The sequence below is a fragment of the Myotis yumanensis genome, unplaced genomic scaffold (assembly GCF_028538775.1).
Source record: "Myotis yumanensis isolate MYYU_CA2020_CCGP unplaced genomic scaffold, mMyoYum1.0.hap1 SCAF_6, whole genome shotgun sequence".
Lineage (NCBI taxonomy): Eukaryota > Metazoa > Chordata > Mammalia > Chiroptera > Vespertilionidae > Myotis > Myotis yumanensis.
Window position 1 is genome coordinate 11,793,146 of NW_027223757.1, and position 23,194 is coordinate 11,816,339.

Below are 23,194 nucleotides of genomic sequence, written 5' to 3' on the forward strand. Positions count from 1 at the left end.
CACAGGGTCAGGGAAGGCTTCCCGCAGGAGTGACTCCTGCGGCAGTTTGTGAACAATAAGGCGATGTCAGCTGAACCAGGGGAGGAAAGACCGTTCAGAGTGAGCGCTGCCGAGGCACCTCGGGAGCGCCCTCTGGCGAGCACAGGACGCGCGCGCCCCCCGCCCTGGCCCCCCTCTCCCCGCTGCCGCTGCGGCGCCCCTCCCGCTCGGGGTTCACTCTCCGGCTCTCACTCCGTGAGCCACGAGACCAGAGCGGGGACAGGCGCCGGAGACGCTCGCCCAGAGGAGACCTGGGCACGGGGCGAGCCGGCGAAGCCGCAGCCCCAGCCCCTCGCTCCCCGGGAGTCTTCCGAGACCACGGGCAGCTCCCCCTGGCACGGCCACTTGGCGGGGCGCGCCGGGACTTGGGGAGCGTGTCGGGGAGAGCCAGGGCCGGCGGCGGCGGCAGCGGAGCGAGGGCGCCCCGGGACTGGGAAGGAGTGAGCGGCGGGCTGGGCGGTGGCGGCGCCGCGGCCGTAGCCGGGGGTGCCTCCCCTCCTCGCTTCTCCGCCGGCAGGACCGCCTCCCCCGCCGCCACCCGCCGGGTCCTCCGCGCCTTCCCCGCCCGGAGCCCGCGCACGATGTGCCGGGCTGCGTTCTGATCGCCGCCGCCGCCGCCGCCGCCGCGATGATCCCCCCGGAGCCGGCGCCGCAGCCGCCGCAGCCGCCGCTGCCAGCCCTGCCGAACCATGTGGTGACCACCATCGAGAACCTGCCGGCGGAGGGCGGCGGCGGCAGCCTGTCCGCCTCCTCCCGGGCCGGCGTGCGCCAGCGGCTCCGCAAAGTGCTGAACAGGTGAGCGGCGGCGGGCGCGGGGCAGGGCTGCGGGCGGGGACCCGGGGCCCCCCTCGGCCCCACCCGGGGTCCCCTCGGCCCCCAGGGCGGACCGGAGGCCCTGGGGGACGGAGGCAGAGTCGCGGCCGGGGAGACAGAAGAGAACAGAGGGGCCCCGCGCCCGCCGAGAGGCCGCGGAGGGAGCTTTGTCCCAGACCCCAGAGCGAGCCTGGGAGCCCCCGCCGCCCGCTCGTCCTCGGAGTTCGGGGAAGGGCGGGGTTTGCCTGCCGGGGGCTGGGTGTCCCCCCACTCACGCCCCCGCTCACGCGTGTTGCCTCCCTTCCCTTTCCCACTCACACCCCAGCTTGACGCTCCAGGGCCGGAGGGGACCCCGGGGGTGGCCGGGGCGGAGGCGGGAAGGCATGGGGCTCCCGAATGGCGTGGAAGTCGCGGCCTCCAGCTGCGCCAGCCCCGCCCGGTTGTCTCTGATCGCCCCCCCCACCCTCATTCCAATACCAGGGATGGGGTGGCAGCGACAGTCCTGGCGGGCAGGTGGAGGACCCACTTCTGCCCGACACTTCAGTTGCCGCTGCCACTCCGGCTGGCTGGTAGCAGGGGAGGGAGGCCTGGGTCCGACCCACGCAAAGTGCAGAAATGTTGCGGGAAGGGTGTGCGACCGAGGCGCCAGGGTATCGCCAAGCCAGCGGCAGCCGGAGGCAAACGCCGGCGCCCGCACTTCCAGTGCTGGAATCTGCGCAGTACGTGGACCCAGGACCAGGCGTGTTAGGATGAGAACCCGGTTGACGGGAAGAGGGGGCCCCCTCTTGGCGCCCCTAACTCGGCTGTGATGTGAAAGGGACTTCTGTTACTTAAGGAACTTGAAGTGGTTGAAGAACTGACACTTAAACATCGCGTAGAGAATTGGTTTTGTGTGTCTTTATTTGGGTGCGTGTGCGCCTTGCCATGCATCGGTAGGGGTAACTCTTAAGGTTGTTCTGTTCTTACAGGTTTCTGTGTGGCGCTGGTTTGGGTAATTGAGATTCTCCAAGAAATTGACATTGAGCTCTTTGCGGCTACGAGCTCTAGAGGGAGCACAAAATATGTACAGAAATGGAAGCTTGAAAAACCTCTTTCTTTTAAGAGTAGGGTTTAATTTACTTATATCAAATCCAAACCATTCAACAGTCCCTTGTGAAGACTGAACATGCATATTAGCTTCCTTGTGGGGGCTTCTGTATGTTTCTGCTTATTAGCAAACAAGAAGACATTCACTCTGAAGTGAGACCTGGCTTGGTACTAGAAAGGCAAGCCTTCACTTAACTTTGGTTTGTAGCTTAGAATGACGCCTTCCAAAATATCACACTTAAAAGCTAATGAGCAGACCAAGTCAAGAAGATGCCGGCTCAGTACACATTATGTGGGTTTCCTATTCTTTATGATTACCTGTGCGTTTTTAAATTGTAAATGTCTTGGCATTGGTTGTTTAAAATTTTAAGCAGAATATGCTAGTTATTCATTTCTCTCATCAAACTGAAAAATGGTGCAATAATTCATTTATCTTTGCTTGATTATAACGTCTTATTGATTCCGTGCAGGTTATTTCTTGATATTTAAGGAAGCTTAAAGTCCAGAATGACAAGATCACTGAAGTAGGAGTGAGGGGGCTTGCGCTGTCATCATTTCTCCACCACTAACTAGCCATGTGGCTTGGGGCAGAGCTGTTCATCAGCTTGGACCTCAGTTGCTTCATTTGCAAAATGGGTTTTGTCATACTTTTCTTACCCCTCTTAACATAGTTTTGAGACTTGACACGAATTCATTTATTCACCTGATTTCTGTTGTCTGCGTTGGGTCTGGGGAATTTCATAAGCAAATTAAGTCATGGTACATCATGGATAGACCTTTGTGTTTTATTAAGCCTTCGGTGATCTGTGATATGATTCTAACTATTCCTAATTTATAGAGGAGGAACTTAGGCCAAAAGGTTGGGTCCATGACATTTAACCACAGGCACATCTGTGAATGGAACCTTAGGGTTATAGTCTTTAGACTTCCACTAAAATATTTAATTGTCTTTCAGAGTTCTTCCGAGTGTTCAATATAATATTTTGTATTGAGTGAAGAGTCTTTTCTTATCCTTAAAAGATAAGAAAATATTTCTTTTGAGGAGGACCACCTTTGAGAAGGAGACTGAAAAAAATCAGAATAAATGTAAAAGCCTTGATGGGATAATTTTGTTAGCGTGCTGATGTGCTTGGCTTTTGAGCCATGATTAGTTCAACAGGAGACAGAGTGAGTAGTGGCTGCTGAGTGACTGGGCTCAGGAGTGTGGGGGAGAGTGGATTTCAGAGCTCCTGTGCCAGCGCTTAGGTGTGGCTCCTTTCTGGTTTGAACCATCCAGTTGTGTTGGGTAAATCAGTAACGATTATAAGGCTGGCTCTTTGTGGCCAAACCATAAGCATCTTTGTTCATATTCTAAAAGCTTACGATCACTTTTTCTTCCCCTTTTTCTCTTCCTTTTTTCCTTAATATGCCTATTTCCTTCGCCTGCATTGCCCTGTCAATTCAGTCTTCTGGGCTTCACTTGTTTCCTTTTATCTACCTCTGGCATGCAGCAACTTAGCTGCTAGCAGAGAGTGAGGCTGCAGATCTGGAGCCAATATAAAAACACGTCCCTCCAACTTTTGGCATGCCAATATGTAGTTGGCAGTGTTCTGTTGCTGTGAGCTGGTCAGTGGAGACACTTCATTGTTGGAAATGGGGCCTGGCACCACTGTTAGCTCTTAGACTCCCCTTGGGCCAAAGGGGCAGTGCTGAGAGCAGAGGATGGTACAATCAGATGAGGAGTGTTAGATGTGAGCAATGCAAGCCTGGTGAACACCTGCTACCTGTCATAGTCTATAGCAGTAGCTTCCTGCCAACCAAAAGGAAGACATGGAAACACATATGCTAGCTATATCACGTCTACCTAGGAACAGATACAGAGAGAAGTACTGATTAATAATTAATTAAAAGTACTTGCTCTCAAGAAGCTTAGAATGAAAGTGTAGTGTTACCTTAATGAAATCTGTCTCACATTATCCTGCATCATTTATTTCCCCCTCTTTAAAGGCTTGTAAACTTGGGATGCTGCATTTTGTACATGATAATTGGGCATCTCCTCCCCCTACCCCCCACACACCCCATTCTACTCAAAATGGTTTTGGCAGTGAAATGCAAGAGATATACAAGATGATTTAAATGCGGGGACATTGTTACTTCTTCAGTTTCCATAGATTTAGAATAATGTATTGGTTCGAACAAGGCGGGAAACTCTTCTTTACTTCTTTCTTAGTGTAGAACAGTATTTATTACCCTGCCATGGGCGAGCAAGATATGACAAAAAAAGAAAATACTTCAAGGGTGACAGATGATGACCCTCTCACAGAAACTGCTGATACCTGTAGATTTTTTACAAACATACAGAAGCAGATACTGAAGTGTATAGTATCCAAGTATTTTCTCCTCTAAAATGATTACTTAATGAATGGTTATGAAAATAGGTGACAGCTCCTTTTGTGTTTTGTATGTGCATAGTTTTATTTATCTTTTCCCACCTGAATATTATTTTCAAATACTAATAAAAATAACTATGAAGTTCTAGTTTTGACCCACTTTCTTCCCACTCTAAGAGATACATTGGGATGTCTCTTGTTATAAAGGATTTCTGCCTTTTTGAGTCTTGTAATGGGGATGTCTAATCATTAGAATGGAACCAATAGTGTGATACCAGGTTATCTATTCATTTGATTTGGAACTAACTGATTTATTTCCAACGTACATCTTGATTTATTTTGATCAATTTTCAAATTTCTGAAACTTTAAAAAATTGAAGACCAAGGAGCAGTAAGGAGACTACATAAGAGAGTTGGTAGCAAGCCTACATAAAACCAACATCTATGCAGGAAGTTGCCATATGTATATATCACTTTTATGAGTCATTAATTAAGGTGGACAAAACATGGTGAACCAGCAAAATTGCTTTCAGGGAACCGGGTTCTGCTTGAACTAACTATTAGATACAGTTGATAAAGACATATAATTTATATGATCCCCTTTTTATCAAATGGAAAAGCTTTTGTTAAAAAAATTGGTAGTGAGGCTCTTCCTCAAGCTGCTCCTTTTAACAGATGTCAAAACGAAAGGGGAAGATCAAGTAGTAATGAGCATAATTGATACAAAATATGCCAAATGGAACTGGATGGTGTGATTAAAAACTGACATTTCTAAGATCAGTAGTAAACAAAGGATGTCTGAAGGGTGCATTTATTTTTAACTCAAGGACAAAATTACAAAAATAAAAGATCATCAAGTATTTTCATTTTAATGCACAAGGCTTGGAGAGATGCATGTTTATATTAAAGATGATGCATGTCCAAGTAATTAATGTGTAATAAAATAGACATATCTTAGTGTATTTTTTTTTTACCTTTACTTGAAACACTTAAGATCCTTCAGTGCTTAAGGGTCATCATAATAGAAGTCTATTTTTTACTCTACCTTGTTATAGATGTAGATGATATAGGAATTTCAGTTGGGTGCCCAATGCAGGAGCTGATTTACTATTTATTTGTCATTTCCCATATAAGTAGAATGCAGAATATGAAAGTACCACTATCAGGTTTTAGTTTATCTTTCTCATTCAAGTTCAGGCCAATGAGCATTCACTGCATATTGTTCAAGCACATTAATTCTTGATTATGTTTCCAAAACAGTATGCTTTGGAAGTCAAACTCCAATAGACACATGGAAAGAAATACCCCATAAAATTTACTATCTTAAACACTTTTAAGTGTAAAGGAGTGCAGTGTTAACTATATGCATTGTTATGTTACAAATCTCTAGAAATTTTTCATCTTGCAAAACTGGAACTCTATACTCATTGAACAACAACTTCTCTTTTCCCTTTCCCCACCGAACCTGGCAACCACCATTCTACTTTCTGTTTCTAAGAGGGTTTGGCTAGTTTAGATTCCTCATATAAATGAAATCGTGCAGTGTTTGTCTTTTTGTGACTTGCTTATTTTACTTAGCATGATGTCCCCAAGGTTCATCCACATTTTCACAAATGGCAGAGTTTCTTTTTTAACGCTAAATAATATTCCGTTTATGTATAGACCACATTTTCTCTATCCATTTATCTGTTGGTGGACATTTAGATTGCTTCCTTTTCTTGACTATTGTGAATAAAGCTGCAATGAAATGAATGTGCAGGTATTGCTTAAAGATTCTGTTTTCCAGACATATAGGTCAATGGAACAGAATAGAGATCCCAGAAATAAAGAACCCATGCCGTTATAGGCAATTAATAGTTGACAAAGGGAGGGAAGAGATACAGTGGGGTAAAGATTGTCCATTCAGTAAATGGTATTGGGAATATTGGAAAGATAGTGCAAAAAATGAAACAGAGAATAAACTCAAAATGGATTAAAGACTTAAATGTTAGACTAAAATCCATAAAAATCCTAGAAGAAAACGTAAGCAGTAAAATCTCGGACATTTCTTGGAGCAATATTTTTTTCTGGTATATCTCCCCGGGCAAGGGAAAGAAAAGAAAAAGTAAACCAATTAGACTACATCAAACTAAAAAGTTTTTTCACAGCAAAGGAAATCATCAGCAAAATGAAAAAACAATGCAATGAATGGGAAAATATATTTGCCAATGATACATCTGATAAGGGGTTAATATCCAAAATTTATAAAGGACTTATAAACCTCAACACCAAAAACAAACAAACAATGCAATTAAAAAATGGGCAAAGATCTGAATAGATACTTCTCCAAAGAGGACATACAGCTGACCAATAGACATATGAAAAGATGCTCAACGTCACTAATAATCAGAAAAAATGCAAATTAAAACCACAATAAATGAACAAACAAGTGTTGACAAGAATGGAGAATAGGATCCCTTGTGCACATTTGTTAGGAATGTAGACTGGTGTAGCCACTGTGGAAAGCAGTGTAGAGTTACCTCAAACAATTAAAAATGGAACTTACTTGTGACCCAGGGATTCCACTTCTGGGGATATATCCAAAGAAACCGGAAACACTAGTTTGAAAGAACATCTGCACCCCTATGTTCATTGCAATAGCCAAAATTTGGAAGCAGCCCAAGTATTCATCAGTAGATGAGTGTATAAAAAGGCTGTGCTACATTTACACAGTGGAATACCTCTCAGCCATAAAAAAGAAGGAAATCTTAACCTTTGCGACAGCATGGATAGACCTGGAGAGCATACGCTAAGTGAAATAAGCAAGTACCACCCATTACCTCTCTATCACATCACCCCACTTTAATTCTCTGTATAGTATTTAGCACAATTGAATATCTTCCTTATATATTTGTTTATTGCCTGCCACCAAGTAGAATGTAGCCTCCATAAGAGTGGCAGCCTTCATGTCTTATTCCTTGAAGTATCCACAATAGCAAGATGGTGTGTCTTACCTGCTCAATAATTGTTTGTTGAATTGCTGAATAGATCCCATTCTGTGCCCCCCAGAGCTAGAAGTGAAGCCACACCAGTTGTCTGGCCACTCACACTGACCCTTGTTTGTAAACCCTGAGGGGTAGCACTTTCCACTATAACGCAAAGCTAGGTCTATAGGCCAAGAGAGGAGCTTGGGTTTTATTCTAAGTGGAATAGGGAGTAATGAAGGTTTTAGCAGAGGAATCATCTGGTTAGTATTTTGAAAAGAGCACCCTGGCTGCTGTTGGAGAATGGATTGTAGGACAGGTAAGTGGCTCCTGGAGGAAAGATGTTGGAAGCTTGGACTGGAGGGAGTAATGGAGGTGGAGAGAAATGATTGGTTCACAGTGATTTGCATTGAGAGATGCAACCCAAGGGGCTGGATGAGTGATTTGATGAGGCTGTTGAAGGAAAGAATAAAGAAAAATTCCAGTTTCTTGGGCTTGAGAAATCGGCTGAGTAATGGTACCATTATGTGAGATGGGGAAGACTGGGAGAGGAACATGCTTGTGAGTAGAAAATAAAGAGTTTCTTCTGGGGAGAAGTCAGGGGCTAGGGATTTGGATTTAGGAGTCACTAGGGGTGGTCTTGTGTGGACAGAGAAGAGGGGTCCCAATCTGGGGAGTACACCAACTTCCGAGTCAACAGCACCCTGGCTGCTGTTGGAGAATGGATTGTAGGACAGGTAAGTGGCTCCTGGAGGAGGAGGAGGACCCAGCAAAGGAACTGGAGAAGGAGGGATGTGAAGTAGGAGGGAAAACAGGACAGTGTGGTGTTTAGAAGCCAAAGGAAGGAAGGGTTTTAAGAGAGGAAATAAGCAGTTGGCTGTGCTGAGTAATCAAGGGCAGAGAAATGATCAGAGAACCTTGGGCGCCATGACCAGCACAGGTTCAGAGTCGTGGTGCCGATGGAACCTGGATGGAATGGTTCGGGGAGGGAACTTGAGGTAAAGGTTCAAAACATAACTTTTGTGATGTTTTGCCTTAACCAGGAGCAAAGTAAAGGGAGAGTCTTTTAACAGAGGGGATAATGCAGACGGCCGGTGGCCATTGGGAGAAGCCAGGACACTCTTCCTCATACAGGAGGGGAGGCACAGAAGTGTGGGTCTAAGTGAAGGTCATTGGTAGGTTTGGTGGTGGGAATAACAGGCTGTTCCTGGCAAGTGGCTTCTCCTTTTCTGTGAATTCTGAGCAAGGGTCTCAATGAGGATGATGGTGTAGGTCCGTGGTCGGCAAACTGTGGCTTGCGAGCCACATGCGGCGCTCTGGCCCCTTGAGTGTGGCTCTTCCTAAGCCTTAGGAGTACCCTAATTAAGTTAATAACAATGTACCTACCTATACAGTTTAAGTTTAAAAAATTTGGCTCTCAAAAGAAATTTCAATTGTTGTGCTGTTGATATTTGGCTCTGTTGACTAATGAGTTTGTCGACCACTGGTGTAGGTGATGGGGGAGGGGTAGGATAATTATACGGAGAGAAGTGGGAATTTGTCCCTTTGAAGAGTCTGAAAGGATACACACCAAAGAAGTAGAGTAGGATTTCAGGGCAGTGTTATGTGCTCATTGACATTTGTGGTGGGGACGAGGTTGGGATGGGATGGGCAGAAAGAAGCTTCTGCTGTTCAGAATAGGTCTTGGAAAGGGCTGACTCAGAAACAGGCCTGGCCCAAGCAACACACCAGCAAGGACCATTAGTGAATTCAGCTATGAAAAAGTGAGGATATCTATATATCTTTATATCTATCTATCTATCTATCTATCTATCTATATATCTATATATTTATCTATTAGAGGCCTGGTGCATGAAATTCGTGCAAGGGGCTGGGTCCTCGCAGCCCCAGCTACCTCGTAGTTTCGGCCGGACCTCTCAGCCCCGGCTTCGTCTGGAAGGTCGTCTGGACGGTCGTTCTGCTGTTTGGTCTAATTAGCATATTAGCTCTTTATTACATCGGATATTTAAATCCTCACTTGAGGATATTTTTTTCCACTGATTTTCAGATAGATTGGAAGGAGGAGGGTCGGGGAGAGAGAAACATTGATGTGAGAGAGACACATCAATTGCCTCCAGTACATGCTCCAGCTGGGGCTGGGGACCAAGCCTGCAACTGATATATGTGCCCTTGACCGAGATACGTGCCCTTGACTGGGAATCGAACCTGAGACCCTTTGGTTCGGGGGCTGACGCTCTAACCACTGAGCAAACCAGTTAGGGTGAAAAAGTGAGGACATTGCTGTAGGACATATTTAAGGGAGCCCAGGAGGATTTTGGTTCTGATTATATTTGGGAATGGAGTGTGGGAGAAAGACGGGGGAATTAAAAGTCAGTTAGAGATTTTGCATCTGGGCCATTGGAGTGATAGTGTCTGTCCCCTTTCGAATGTGATATGTTTTGTCTCAGGCAACTGATTTTTTGGGGGAGGGGGTCTCAATTTTCTTATTTGTTTACCAGTTAAAATAATCCTAGCCCTTCATTTGCCATTGCATTTTTTGGGATTTTTAAATGAAATAACATCTGGAAGAGAGCTTGGAAAACTGCCAAGCAGTCAGTGTGTGATTGTGATCCTGGTCACACAATTAAAATGAGAGCCTGGTTTTCCTGGCTTTGGGCTGTCACCAGGCCGGTGATAAATACTGACCAGGGCCCCCAGCACACACAGGACTTGGATGCAGGCACTGTTCTGGTCCCGTCGTTTTTCTCATGAGCTTGTCAGATTCTGAAGTGAAACCCGCCCATCTGTGAACAAGGCACAAGTCTGTGGACTTCAATGTGTTTCTTTTTTGAAAACTACATATATTTAAACTGGTTTTGTCTCCAGCAAGCCTCGTCTTGGGAAGCCTGATTTGGCAGAAGGCATGTGGTGCGGCTGTCCGATCGTGGCCCTGAGTGCTGGTGCTTCCAAGGTACCTGTGGTTTGTAAAGGAGAGTTTGACAGGCTTCGGGGAAGGGTTGGTGCCTCTTGAACTGGAGAGCTTTCAAAATGAGCCCGGGCCTCAAAGGCTCCACAGAGGCCGGCAGTGGGCAGACAGAGCAGCTCAGAAGGAAGGGACAGAGCAGCTTTAATGTGCTAATGAGCGGGAGCCCAGATGCTATCGGGATCAGAGGAGCTCTTTGTGACGCTGGGTTCCCAGGGATGGCTGGAGTCTCTGTGCCTCGCTGGGTGCTGCTGCCGGCTGGGGGACACTGTGCTTTCAGAGAGGGGCCTGTCCTCCACAGATAGCCTTACAGACCTCTGCACACTGGTGGGCAGTGAGCAGCGGTGGAAAATCCCAGGGTGGGGTGACCGCTGGACAACAGGGGGGCTTATGAGTTGGCAGGGAAGTGTGTGGGGGGAGGACAGAGGGTGGGAAGCGGGAGATCTGTGCTGGAGGGTGTGTGTGGTCAGATAGCCCCAGAAAGGATAGTTGCAGTTTCACAGAGTTAACTGTTTTCCCACCAGTACCGCCAAGCTTGGCGAGTGGCCTTCAAGTCGCTAAAAGGAGGTATCTGTCCTTGAAAATAGTGTGAGTCCAATTTTAACTAGTTACGAGTAAGTCTGAAACATCACAAAACCAACCAGAGGAACACTGAACACTGCCATCACCCAGAGCGCGGGAATGAAGTTCATGTCTGGCTATTTCAGTCACTGATGGCTCCGGAATTGCCAGAGGAGACAGGGGAGCACCCCTTTGGTTGGAAGCAGGGTCAGGGTACTAGACTTGAAGCTGAGTTTGCAGAGCAAGAACACAGTCTTTACAAAGATTGCGTGTTTACTTGTACTGATCCCATCTGCTGATGGAGAGGTTGGGTTAACAAACCACCCTCAGCCACCCTTCACCATGCCGCTAAATGTCATCATAATGTCTGGGGTCATTACTGTCTCAGAAATATATGAGTTCTCAGACAAGAGACAAATGAAGATGATTGATCCATGGCATCTTGACCTGCTTGTCTCCTACTTTTCCTCTCTGAATCTTTCTGAGGATTTATATGTGTGTGTCTGATCTGAATCTATCTAAATTTATCTATCTATCTATCTATCTATCTATCTATCTATCTATCTATCAAAAATCTATCTATCTGAGTAATATTGTATATTACTTCCCAAGTAGTATATATTATTGGTAATGATCTATTTGACTGTCTCTTTTTGTCTTATTCTGCACACCCCCCCCCCCCCCACACACACACATACACACATACAGATAGGTAGAAGATAGTTTTCCATTTGGAATAATTTGTCTTCCTTATTTGAAGATAGTCCTCAAATTTCCTTACCATACTTTTATTTATTTATCTTTTGCTCAGAGTTGGTTCAAGAACAATGCTTTGTTTTTTAATGTTTTATTTTGAAGCCACATTGAATTGGTATCACTTATGAAATGAAAATAAAACTATTCTGAGCTAGCTGAATCTGCAAGTGTGAAAGCACCAATGGAACAGCCACCCCTTAAGGATTTGTCCCCATATTGTCCTGAGCCATATATAGTTTTGTTACGTTTCAGCTCCAGGTGATAATGAGCCCGGTGACCTGACTTTAAAATTTTACTCTCTTTTACCTTCTCTGATTCTAACAGTTTGTGTGATTTTAGTGCTTTTCAGGAAAAATTCTTCTTTATTAAAATTTTTTTTTCTCCCTTCCTTGATGCTTCCCATTTATTTCCTGTCTCTAATGGGATACATGCATTTTGGATTGATCTTTCTTAATGAAAGTTGGGTGCTCTCAAGCCTAAAGAAGTATAAACAATGAGGACCTTGCTTGCACTAGTTTTAGAAAATTGATCATTTGCGACTCTAATGCTGATAAATGGACTCATTTGCTTCCAATGCAAAGAGACTGTAATTACTACCTCCCTAGCCTCAAAGTTAATTGTAACCTGAGAATATGCCTTCAGTGATGACAGACGAAAAGCACCATTTAAAGCATTTACAACAGTGGATATCAGAGTACTCATTTTGGATCATCAATTTGTCAAAGAAAATGGTGATTCTGAAAGGATGCAGATGAGAATGCACGCAGAATGGACCAGTGTACCAGGAACTGCAATTCGGTGGGATATGGGTTGATAAATTGAGATATAACAACAACAATTCTCAACAAAATTGTCATTTTCCCATTTTCCGTTTTCACAGCTACAAAGCAGTTCATTGGATTTAGAAACCTGAGGATTCTCTTCTTTTATGTTTCTGTTGGAGAAGCCAGTGAACGAGCCAAAGTCTATGATACATTCTTTCTCTAAAAAGAAATTTTCACAACTTGATATGCTCTACCACAAACTCTTTTGGGGAGATAAGACATACACAAGATATATGCAAGAAATAAAGACGTTTTAAAATGAAATAAATAAGGAAATGAAATGCTGGGGAGTCCGGGGGGTGGGGGAGTAGGGAGTGTTAGGGAGGGAAGCCTCACAGAGAACTACCCTGGTATTTCTAGTATTGCTCTGCTACTTTAAACATTAAAGTTATTGGCATCATGAGGCATAGGATGTTGATTCCTGACACTTCTAAGGGAAATGCTAGCAAGTGAAAAAAGAAAAAAGTCACAGAAGGCATGTGGCATGTTAATGAATCAAGGCACCCTTATTCAGAGTCAAAATTCCCATTTTGGTGAATTATTAATTTTCTCTGTGGAAGTATTTTGGATTTAAGAAATGAATAAAGTAGGCAGTGAATGTCATCATAAAGCCTTGGTCCTCAATTTTAAGATGCTGCTAGGCTGACCTATGAGTGCTGTAGAGTATTCTCTAAAGATAAATTCTGATATAGAAGCTCAGTCTACAGGATTTTGTAACTCTTCAACCAAAATACAAAGACACCTATGTTTTTGACAACCTTCTGACCCAACACCCAAGTCTGGGTTAGATGCCCCTTCCATAGTCAGGCTATTTTGTCATTCACAGTCAACATTAGTTACTTGTCTGCACCCTCCCAATGAGTTGTTACTTCACAGGGTATCCTCTACCCAACATCTCACACAGAACATGGCATAAACTAGGTGCTCAATAAATATTGGTTGATGAAGGGGCAAATGATCTAGTGGCCTTTTCAAAAAGAGAAATTATTTTCAGCAAGTTAATATTCTCTGATTTTTATGATCAAATAATGTATGTGATAGTGATTGGCACAGAGTTTTAAAACTCAATGAATTTAATTTTAATTTAAAAAATTGATCTATGAAAAGTAGAAGATATAAAGAAGTATAGAAAGATAATTTGAATGGTGCCAGAGTTGGGAAAAAAATTGCTGTGTGCTGTATAAGTCCTATGCATACTTTAAAAACTCAACAGACATTTCTATCAACCTCTTTTCCTAACAGAAAGTTTTCAATTCTGTCTTTTAAGAAATTTCCCATGGGATAATCCATTGTAGAAATGAAAATAAAAGTCACTTAATGCTCTTTATAGGCAGCAGAGGTTAAGAATAGGGCTAGTTTAGCATCTAGACTGCCTTGTTCATTTAACAACTTACTTTTCTGGTCTTGGAGGCTTCCCTTTCTCATCTGTTCATAGGTTGTAAGGACTGTGTAGCATGTAGAACAGAATCTGACATATAGAAAGCCCTGCTCAAAGTCGTCATCGTCGCCGTCATCATCATCATCATCATCATCATCATCATCATCATCATCATCTATGGCAGCTAAAATGCCCAGGAAAAAATAGTGAAGAAGGAAACCGATTGCCAAGAAAGCTCCATGAAAGTAGTGCCCAAGTCTAGCTTGTTTAGTGTTTTCTGTCCAGTGCCCAGCATGGCCGTTGAACATAATAGATGTTGCGAATACTTGTTTAATGAGTTAATGATGTACTTATGGTGGTCTGGGAAGGAAAACTAAGAAGGTCATGGTAGTAAGTAGCTCAAAGTAAGTGAGGAGAAGGAAGAATATTTTTTATTCCTGTTCATAAATATTTTCCTAGATAATTTCTTCCAGTTAAACATTAATTTGAGTTAAATTTCATCTTTAAATACATCAACCTGGGAAAATTAAACAGGATTAGATTTATATCCTTTGCATGCCTGCAGCAAGGAAAGCATAGTCCTCAGTGCAGTTAGGGGGTACAAACACATATAAGGTTGGGTTTATGCTCTGAAGTATATTTTAATCTAGCTCATCAGTTATTGCTTCCATCAACCAACTAGATTGCTTTCCTTTTAAGAGCTGAAATCAAGCACAGCGAAGGGTGGAGCATTGCTTACAGGCATCTTTGAAACATGGGCTATTGGCCATCATGGCAGGTCTGCTGGATTTTTACATTGGGAAAAGTTGTACCACGTGAAAGCTTTTAGCCTTTTGGGCTAGAGGAGAACACACAAGCATGGGAGACCACCAGAGACCAACTTTGCTGTCTTTGAAGTATGTCTAGGACTTTCTATCAGCAGGATCAGGTATCACTTCACTAGAAGATTTTAAGAGGTATTGGTCAATAAATCATTGAGAATGTATGTGACAGCTATGAGAATTTTGACAAGTCATTTGAAATACATGGTCATTAATTCCCTGTCCAGCTCTTATGGTATGTGATTATACATGACAATAAAGATCTCCTGACAAATCAAATGAGGCTTATTTCTAAAGCATATATATTGTCTTCATTCGTCATGAGCTGGGATCTCAGCATAAAATGATAGCTTAATCATTTCAGCAGTGGTTCCCATGTGCTTGTGTCCGGGGGGCGAACAGCCCATGTGGAGAGTTTAGAAGTTGAAGATCCTGTATATTAGATTAGAGTTACAACCAGGGAATTATTAGATACCTCAGTATATTTAGATAAACCCTGAAAAGATGGACTCAGGATAACTTGACAAGTTATCTGCAGTGGAGTAGAATGGACGTTAGCATACATATTTTTTCTAAAAACTAGTTAGCTTTTTAAAAAATCTTTTAATATAATTCTATTTTAAAATATATTTTTTATTGATTTCAGAGAGGAAGAGCGAGAAATATCAATGATGAGAGAAAATCATTGATCTGCTGCCTCCTGCACGCCCCCCACTGGGGATCGAGCCCACAACTCAACCATGTGTCCGGGACTGAAATCGAACCTGGGACCCTTCAGTCCACAGGCCGCACTCTATCCACTGAGCCAAACCAGCTAGGGCTAAAAGCTAGTTGGCTTTTAAACTCCTGTTTCAGAACACACAAGTGTGACACCTTGAGGAGCACGGCAGTACCCATGTGTTGTTAACTGTGACAGCCTTCTCTCCCCCGCCCCCCAACTCCCACCCCTCCAGCGTTTGTTGCATCATTTAGGCGGGATGTTTTATTTAATGTGAAGTGATGGAAACTTCTGCTTTATGATATTATCAAAGATCTGCCCACATACAAAAGAGTAATGAAATCCTTGGGCTTACATTCTTGATATCTTTTGTATTGCCTTTGTGAAAGTTTGAATGAAGCAGTTTCTATAGCCGCTGTGAGCAACAAGCCACAAAATGTTAAATGCTGACTCAACATACACATGTCTGCAGAAGATCATTAACTTGAAGAGGAGCTAGCATCAGCAAGAAGAACCACACATTCAAAAAGAATATGGAGTATGCCCAGCTGGCGTGGCTCAGCAGCTGAGCATCCACCTATGAACCAGGAGGTCATGGGCTCAATTTCTGGTTGGAGCACATGCCCGGGTTGCTGGCTTGATCCCCAGTGTGGGGCATGCAGGAGGCAGGTGATTGATGATATTCTCTCATCATTGATGTTTCTATCTCTCTCTCCCTCTCCCTTCCTCTGTGGAAAAAAAAATATATTTATATACATACATACATATACATATACATACACACACACACACACACACACACACACACACACGAGCAGTGGTTCTCAACCTTCCTAATGCCGCGACCCTTTAATGCAGTTCCTCATGTTGTGGTGACCCCCAACCATAAAATTATTATTATTATTATTATTATTTTTTTTTTTTTTTAAAGTATTTCTTTTTTTAAAAATATATTTTATTGATTTTTTTACAGAGAGGAAGGGAGAGAGATAGAGAGTTAGAAACATTGATGAGAGAGAAACATTGATCAGCTGCCTCCTGCACATCTCCTACTGGGGATGTGCCCGCAACCCAGATACATGCCCTTGACCGGAATCGAACCTGGGACCTTTCAGTCCGCAAGCCGACGCTCTATTCACTGAGCCAAACCGGTTTCGGCCATAAAATTATTTTTGTTGCTACTTCATAACTATAATTTTGCTACTGTTATGAATCGTAATGTAAATATCTGATATGCAGGATGTATTTTCATTGTTACAAATTGAACATAATTAAAGCATAGTAATTAATCACAAAACAATATGTAATTATATATGTGTTTTCCGATGGTCTTAGGCGACCCCTTCGAAAGGGTCGTTCAACCCCCAAAGGGGTTGCAACCCACAGGGGGTTCTCACCGCTGTACTAGAGGCTCAGTGCACGAAATTCATGCACTGGTAGGGTCCCTAGTGGCTAGTGGCTGCCAGCTGGGTACTCCCTTCCTTCCCCTGGCCAGTGCTTCCCCCTGGTTGAACTCTTGGTTGAGGGGACAATTTGTATACTATGCTTTTATAATATAGGATATTAAAAAAAAGAAAATGGAGTATTTATATGTGATATCTTCAGGAGCAAATAGAGAAAAGTATAATTTTGTTAGGTGGAAATAAGTATACTCTTTCTTTTCTATCCTTAGCATTAGAGATTTATTTCCTAGTCTCTTGTCGATCCCCCTGTAAGTACATCCATTTCACCCCAGATGATTCATATAAGCCAATTAGTTCTTGGCATTTTTCTGGACTACACGGCCTGCAGATTATTTTTGGTCTTGGAGTGGGCACAGGTCCCATGTTGGCCCAATCAAATGGAAGGGAAGGACTTAAATTTGATGGTGGGGTAAGATATTCCTCTTTTCCTTCTGGATTTGATCAAGAAAACAGCCTTTGAGCTGCTGACTATTCCTGTCAGCTACCCCATGATAATGAAGGAAGCCAGCTATATAATGATGCTGAGGACAGAAGACCAGAGAGAGACAGAGCAGTTGGATCCTTGAAGATGATATTGAGCAACTGACTGCTGAGCTACATGTTTGGAGCTTGCTCAGTCACTAAACTTTTATTATACTGGATATTTATTAATATCCTAATTGCATAGACCAGGTTGAGGTAAGAATTTGTTTCACTTGTAGCCATGAACTTCCTTAACTGATACACACATCTCTCTCCCTTTACCCTGAGACTGATGACCTTCTACAACTACCAGCCAGGGCCTTTTCACCTCTTTCAGTCTCGACACATCTGCCAAGGAAGAACAGAGGCAGGTTTGCTAAATCAGTCTGTGGTATGGAAGATTGTTTTTCCCAGGATGCAGTTGCACAGAGAGTAGAAGGAATGGGCTCTTGTGACTGAGAGATGCCATGGATATCCATACATTTGGCACCTTTGATAATCCTGAGCTGGTCTGGATTACACAAATGTATTGCAGAGATTGGTATGCTGGATGATAGGCTTACCCATCATGTCATCCATTTTTTTCCCCATTGGTTTGATAAGCATTTATTTTGAGCCTGCTTTGGGCCAGGCTGGTGTTAGTCCCTGGATATGTGAAAGATCTCCCAAAGCACAGTGGAGAACCATGGATCACCTGATATAAGGGAGTGGCAAAGGCCTCTGAGCGTGAGACAGCTAAGCTGACAAGTGGAGAATGAGGAGGACTTAGCCCAGCGGTTCTCAACCTGTGGGGTCGCGACCCCTTTGGCGGTCGAACGACCCTTTCACAGGGGTTGCCTAAGACCATCCTGCATATCAGATATTTACATTACGATTCATAACAGCAATATTACAGTTATGAAGTAGCAACGAAAATCATTTTATGGTTGGGTCACAACATGAGGAACTGTATTTAAAGGGCCAGAAGGTTGAGAACCACTGACTTAGCCAGGAGAGAGAGAGAGAGAGAGAGAGAGAGAGAGAGAGAGAGAGAGAATGTCCTAGGCAGAGGTAGCAACAGGTCAGGAGACTGTGAGTGAGTGAAAGCATGGTGCGTGTGGGGAAATGAGATCTATTCAGATAGCTGCAGCTCTGTGAGAGGGAGAGAGATGTTAGAGGCTGGAGGAGTAGGTAGGGGCCAGATCATTCAGGGCTTTGGAAGTTTGCTAAGTTGTGTGTACTTTATTTTGGGAGCATTGGGCAGTATTGGAGACTCTAAGTAGAAGAGTAACATGATCAATTTACATTTTGATAAGCTCCGGCTGCCTGCAGTAGGTACCGTGAATTTGAGTACAGCAAATTGGTTGCAAGGAGCCCAGTTAGGAGATGGTTGGCGAAGAGAAATAGAGAATTGTGATGCCCACTTAACCTCTCCTTCTCATAACCAGGGGTTTTGATTGTAAGCACCATGTAAGTGAAAGGTGAATGGGTATGATGGTCAGTGTTTGACTTTATTTGATGTGACAGTTGCATGACCTCCAACAAGTGACCTAAGCTCTCTGGGCTTTAGTTTCATCATCTGTGAAATCACAATAAGAACCCCTACCCAATAGGGTCACTGGAGAAGATTAAATAAGATATATTTACAGCTCTTGACACCTGCCTGAAACATGCTAGCCTTTACCATAATTAATGCTTAGCCTATTAAGTATGTGTGGAAGAGGCATAAGAATGAAGGCAGAGAAAGAGCTTTCTATCTGAGTTCCTTTGCAGTCTTGGGAGTTGAGTCACATGAAAATGATGAAGGAGTTATAACCATGATGTTATCATATTTTCTTTGGGAGCAGGACTTGTATTTATGGTATAGGCAACACATTTTGAATTCTGGGGTCAGGATTTCTGCCTGAAGCATGGCCACATGCTGGCTTGGGTCCCCTCCATTTCCCACCTATAAAGAAGCCTTGTATTTGTATTGCACTCATTAAAGGGGCTAATTAGAGAAGCTAATCAATGGCTGATGAACTGATTCATGGAGATAGACTTCTCCAGCCAGAGTTTGAAAGGAAAGAACAGATTTTTTTCCTTGGAACTGCGTAAGCAGCTATTTTTAGTCAGCAGGTGTTGCAGCTTTTATGAGGCATTTGGCAGGGTTTCTCTTCTTCTATTTCATCAGAAATATGTAACTTTCATCCCTTTCATTCCAGAAACATGCTGCTTTGTGTTTTCTGAGTAGAAAAGAGGATTGTGGGAAAGCAAAATCCAGGAAAAATATATGAAGTGCTTAGCAGAGACCTGGCCCCAATAGTAAATGGATGGTAAGTCAGAGAGAAGCTAGACATGGCGTCACAGAGCGTGGGTGGAGGAAGGCGAGGGCAGGGCACACGGCCTGCTGCTGCACATGGAGGACATGTCTCTGCATTCCTGGAGGAAATGCGTGGCTTTCAGCTCCCTCAGTCTGGATCAATTCCTGGACTTGGAGCCTTGGCTTATCATTTTAGATGTCAATACTGATTAGTTGGGGAAGAGGCGATCAATTTTCTTTGTGCATTGCTTAAAAACAAACAAATCCCCTCCACATCTATTGGTGGAAATATAATGACTTAACAATGGGGCCTTTGGAGAACACCACAGCGCACAGTTCTGAGATGAGAACTGGGCCTCCAGAGCAGTTATTTCCTCTGATAAATTCTAATCATGCACCAGATTTTTGCCAGAGATGGATACAATGTGAGCCACAGATATTTGTTCCTCCATGAGATGCCATGCTTAGGTCTTTGATGAAGACAAGCCTGGTATTGTCTTGCTTCCTGGAGAACAGCAGGGGAAGTCAATCAAATACACGAATGGCTTGCTTCGGGGTGCTGTTGATCATCTGGGGCTCTGGATCATAACCCCAGTCCTGCAAAGGGATTGGGAGCAGTTAAGACAGCTCCTCTCTCTCTAGCTCCTCTCCCCCCACCCCTCTCTTAGGTTTTAAAGGAATTGGCTCACACAGTTGTGGGCAGGCAAGTCCAGAATCTATAGGGCAGGACAGCAGGCTGGAAACTCAGGGAGGATTTCTGTTACAGACAAAATTCCTTCTCCAGGAAACCTCAGTTTTTGCTCTTAAGGCCTTCAAATGATTAGATGGGACCCATCTTCATTATCACGGGTCATCAGCTTTACTTAAAACCAACTGATTGTACATGTTAAGCACATCTGTAAATACCGTCATAGCAACATCTAGACAAGTGTTTTACCAAATAACTGGGCACCATAACCTACAGAAGCTGACACATAAAATTGACTGTCACAATGATAGTGATGATGATGGTGATAGTGACGTTTGTAGCCCTCAGATGTACTGGCATTGCCATGTGTCAGTCACTGTGCCAAGTGCTTTATGATTGCTATACTGTTAAACGCTCTTAAACCTTTATCTCCATTCTAAAGATGTAGATACTGAGCCAGAGAGCTTGCTAAATGGCTCAAAGTCTCACAGATACTGAGTGGCCTTGTGTAGGCTTGGTTCTGAAGCCTTGTTATGGGGCATTCTATGCAGCAGATATAGTTGATATCATTTTGTTTCCTCCCAGGGACAGAAACCTAACTCAAGGTAGGATGCAGTGTGTTTTCTCATGTCCTCAGGAGTTCCCAGGTGACTGGCTTTAGGCACAGCTGGGTACAGGGGCTAAAAGGCTGTTGTCAGGACTTAGCTGTTGCATCATCTCTTGGCTCTAATTATTTCCTCTGAACTTTATTTTATAGATGGGGTCTCTCCATGAGGAAGGCAGGGCTCACATCTTCCAATTCAGTTAGTGCCATAGAGAGGGGCTTTGCTCTTAACCTCCGGATAGCAATCCCACAAAATGACTTTGACCTTGATTGGATTATGTAATATTCCTTTTAGAAAACGTATACTCTTATTGATTTCAGAGAGGAAGGGAGAGGGAGCGATAGAAACATCAACGATGAGAGAGAATCATTGATAGGTTGCCTCCTGCATGCCCCATACTGGGGATCGAGCCCACAACCTGGGCATGTGCCCTGACTGGGAAGCTAGCTGTGACCTCTTGGTTCATAGGTCGACGCTCAACCACTGAGCCACGCCGGCTGGGCTGTGTGGTAGTTTTGGGCTAAGTCCTAGTTCCAAAATGTTCAGCCATGTGGTTGTACCTTCTGGGTCTCAGGTCAGACTCTGAGTTGGAGGGATTGGGGGTTGGTGAGTCAGGACCTCATGATGGAAGCTACACTAGAACAGGTGGAGTGAGGGCACTGCCATACTTGGCCTCCCGTACTGACATGTGACCATGGAAAGGAAACTCCCAAGAGGATAGCTCCTTAGACTGGACTAGGTGTGGCCTTTTCTAAGTTTCCCAGCTGTAGAAGTATCTTGAAGCTGTCTTGTGGGAACACTGTTTTTAGTGCCTTGGCCTGTTTAAAGGGAAATCCAGCCCTAAAGTATTTAGAATTTGAATATGGAATTTTAAATGTTTCCCTTTGATTCAAAGCACAGGGCTTAGGCAAACTTCTTTCCAAGCTTTAACACTAAATTAGCTTCCCAGTAGGTACCTGACATCAAAGGTGTCTTAGGGAAGGTGACGGTGCAACCTGATACTCACATCACTTCACCCTTTCTAACTGCAAGTCACAGGCCACCTTGAAATATGGTTGTTTGTATTCCAATCTTATCTTTCTGACAATTTTATCTGCCTTTCTTAGCGGGCAGGGTCCCAGCTTATTTCTTTTAGTAACTCCCTACACTTCCTCACAGATTTCTGTTGCAGTGGGCACTCAGTAATTGCTTTTGAGCAAGTGAATGAATATAAGTCATTATGGAGTAAAATACTCCATTGTGTGCTGTCCTCAGAGAGTTCTCCGGGGTAAAATTTTAAAGGGGCATGGCACAGAATAGAGGTTAAGGGCACTGGTCTGGGTCAGATGGCCTGGCTTTGAGTTCGTTACCCCCACCCTTTGTCCCCTTCTGAACCTTCATACCCCCATCTATCAAGGAGATGATCATAGTATCAACCCCACAGAGATCTTTGAAGATATATTGTGAGGCTACAGTTAGTATTCAGTAAACATTAGCTATTATAATTATTGTTGTTATTTGGTTATCTTTGATGCTGGAAACTTACCGGGCTGGTTTGAACCTGGCAAGCGTTTGATTTAGTTATGCTTATCATTGTGCCTCTATCACATATCAGCACTTAAGTCTATTCTTGCTTGCATTCCAAAAGTAACGTCTTTCAAAAAATAGTTTGCTCTTTTTTCTTTTATTTAAACAATGTTATCATGAATCTTAATAAAGCTGTTACAAAAACAAACAAACACAAAACTGTAGTCCTGTACAGGTAGTGGTTTTCCAAGGACCCCAGTCTGAGGAATTTAGCATGCTAAAGCTGAGGCTGGTTGACTTTGATGATCCCTAAAAATGTTCTTCAAATCACCAGATTTATTTTCACGGTGCCTGTGGCCCATTTCTCTCTAAGCTCATGGTTGATGAATAGCTAAACTCTACCCTGTTCATTCTCATATGGTTCAGTTGTTGCAGAAGACCAAAGAAATACCAAGCACACTTCCTAGAGAAAGGGAGGGACGCCGTTTATTAACTCTAGTGGACTCTGGGAAAAATTTCCAAATCAGAGTGAAGAAACAGGCAGAGGGCTTCACTTTTTATAACCTTCTGGGGTCTTTGTCTTGCAGATATGGTTCTGCCCCCTTTCGTGGGCTTACAGGAAGGCCCCCAGGTGTTGAGGTCCCCAGGCCATATCCGATGATCTGTCCTGGGGCCAGCGATAATGACCCCTCCCCCCATCCCCAATGCATTGTTCACAGTTTTTATGGCCTGACACGCCTTGCAAGACCAGTTTCCTCCTCACAGTCACTTCCTGGCACACCATTTGCTCATCTTTACAGCCCGGAGGGATTGTTCACGTGCAGGTAGATGTAATGAAGGCTGAGAGGGAGAGAAGGTACAGTGGAGTGTGCCAGGCTTCTCTGGAATTCGCTCTGGAA

At 43.8% G+C, this 23,194-nt stretch overlaps 1 protein-coding gene across 1 annotated transcript in view; it reads left to right on the forward strand.

Moving 5' to 3' along the window:
* The first annotated feature begins 246 nt into the window (after nucleotides 1-246).
* SLC35F1 (solute carrier family 35 member F1) overlaps nucleotides 247-23,194 on the forward strand; it is a 296,076-nt gene continuing 273,128 nt past the window's right edge. Inside the window, exon 1 of the mRNA XM_070417551.1 lies at nucleotides 247-834. Within this exon, the coding sequence (XP_070273652.1) occupies nucleotides 668-834 (167 nt within the window). The 5' untranslated portion in view covers nucleotides 247-667. The remainder of the gene's footprint in view (nucleotides 835-23,194) is intronic.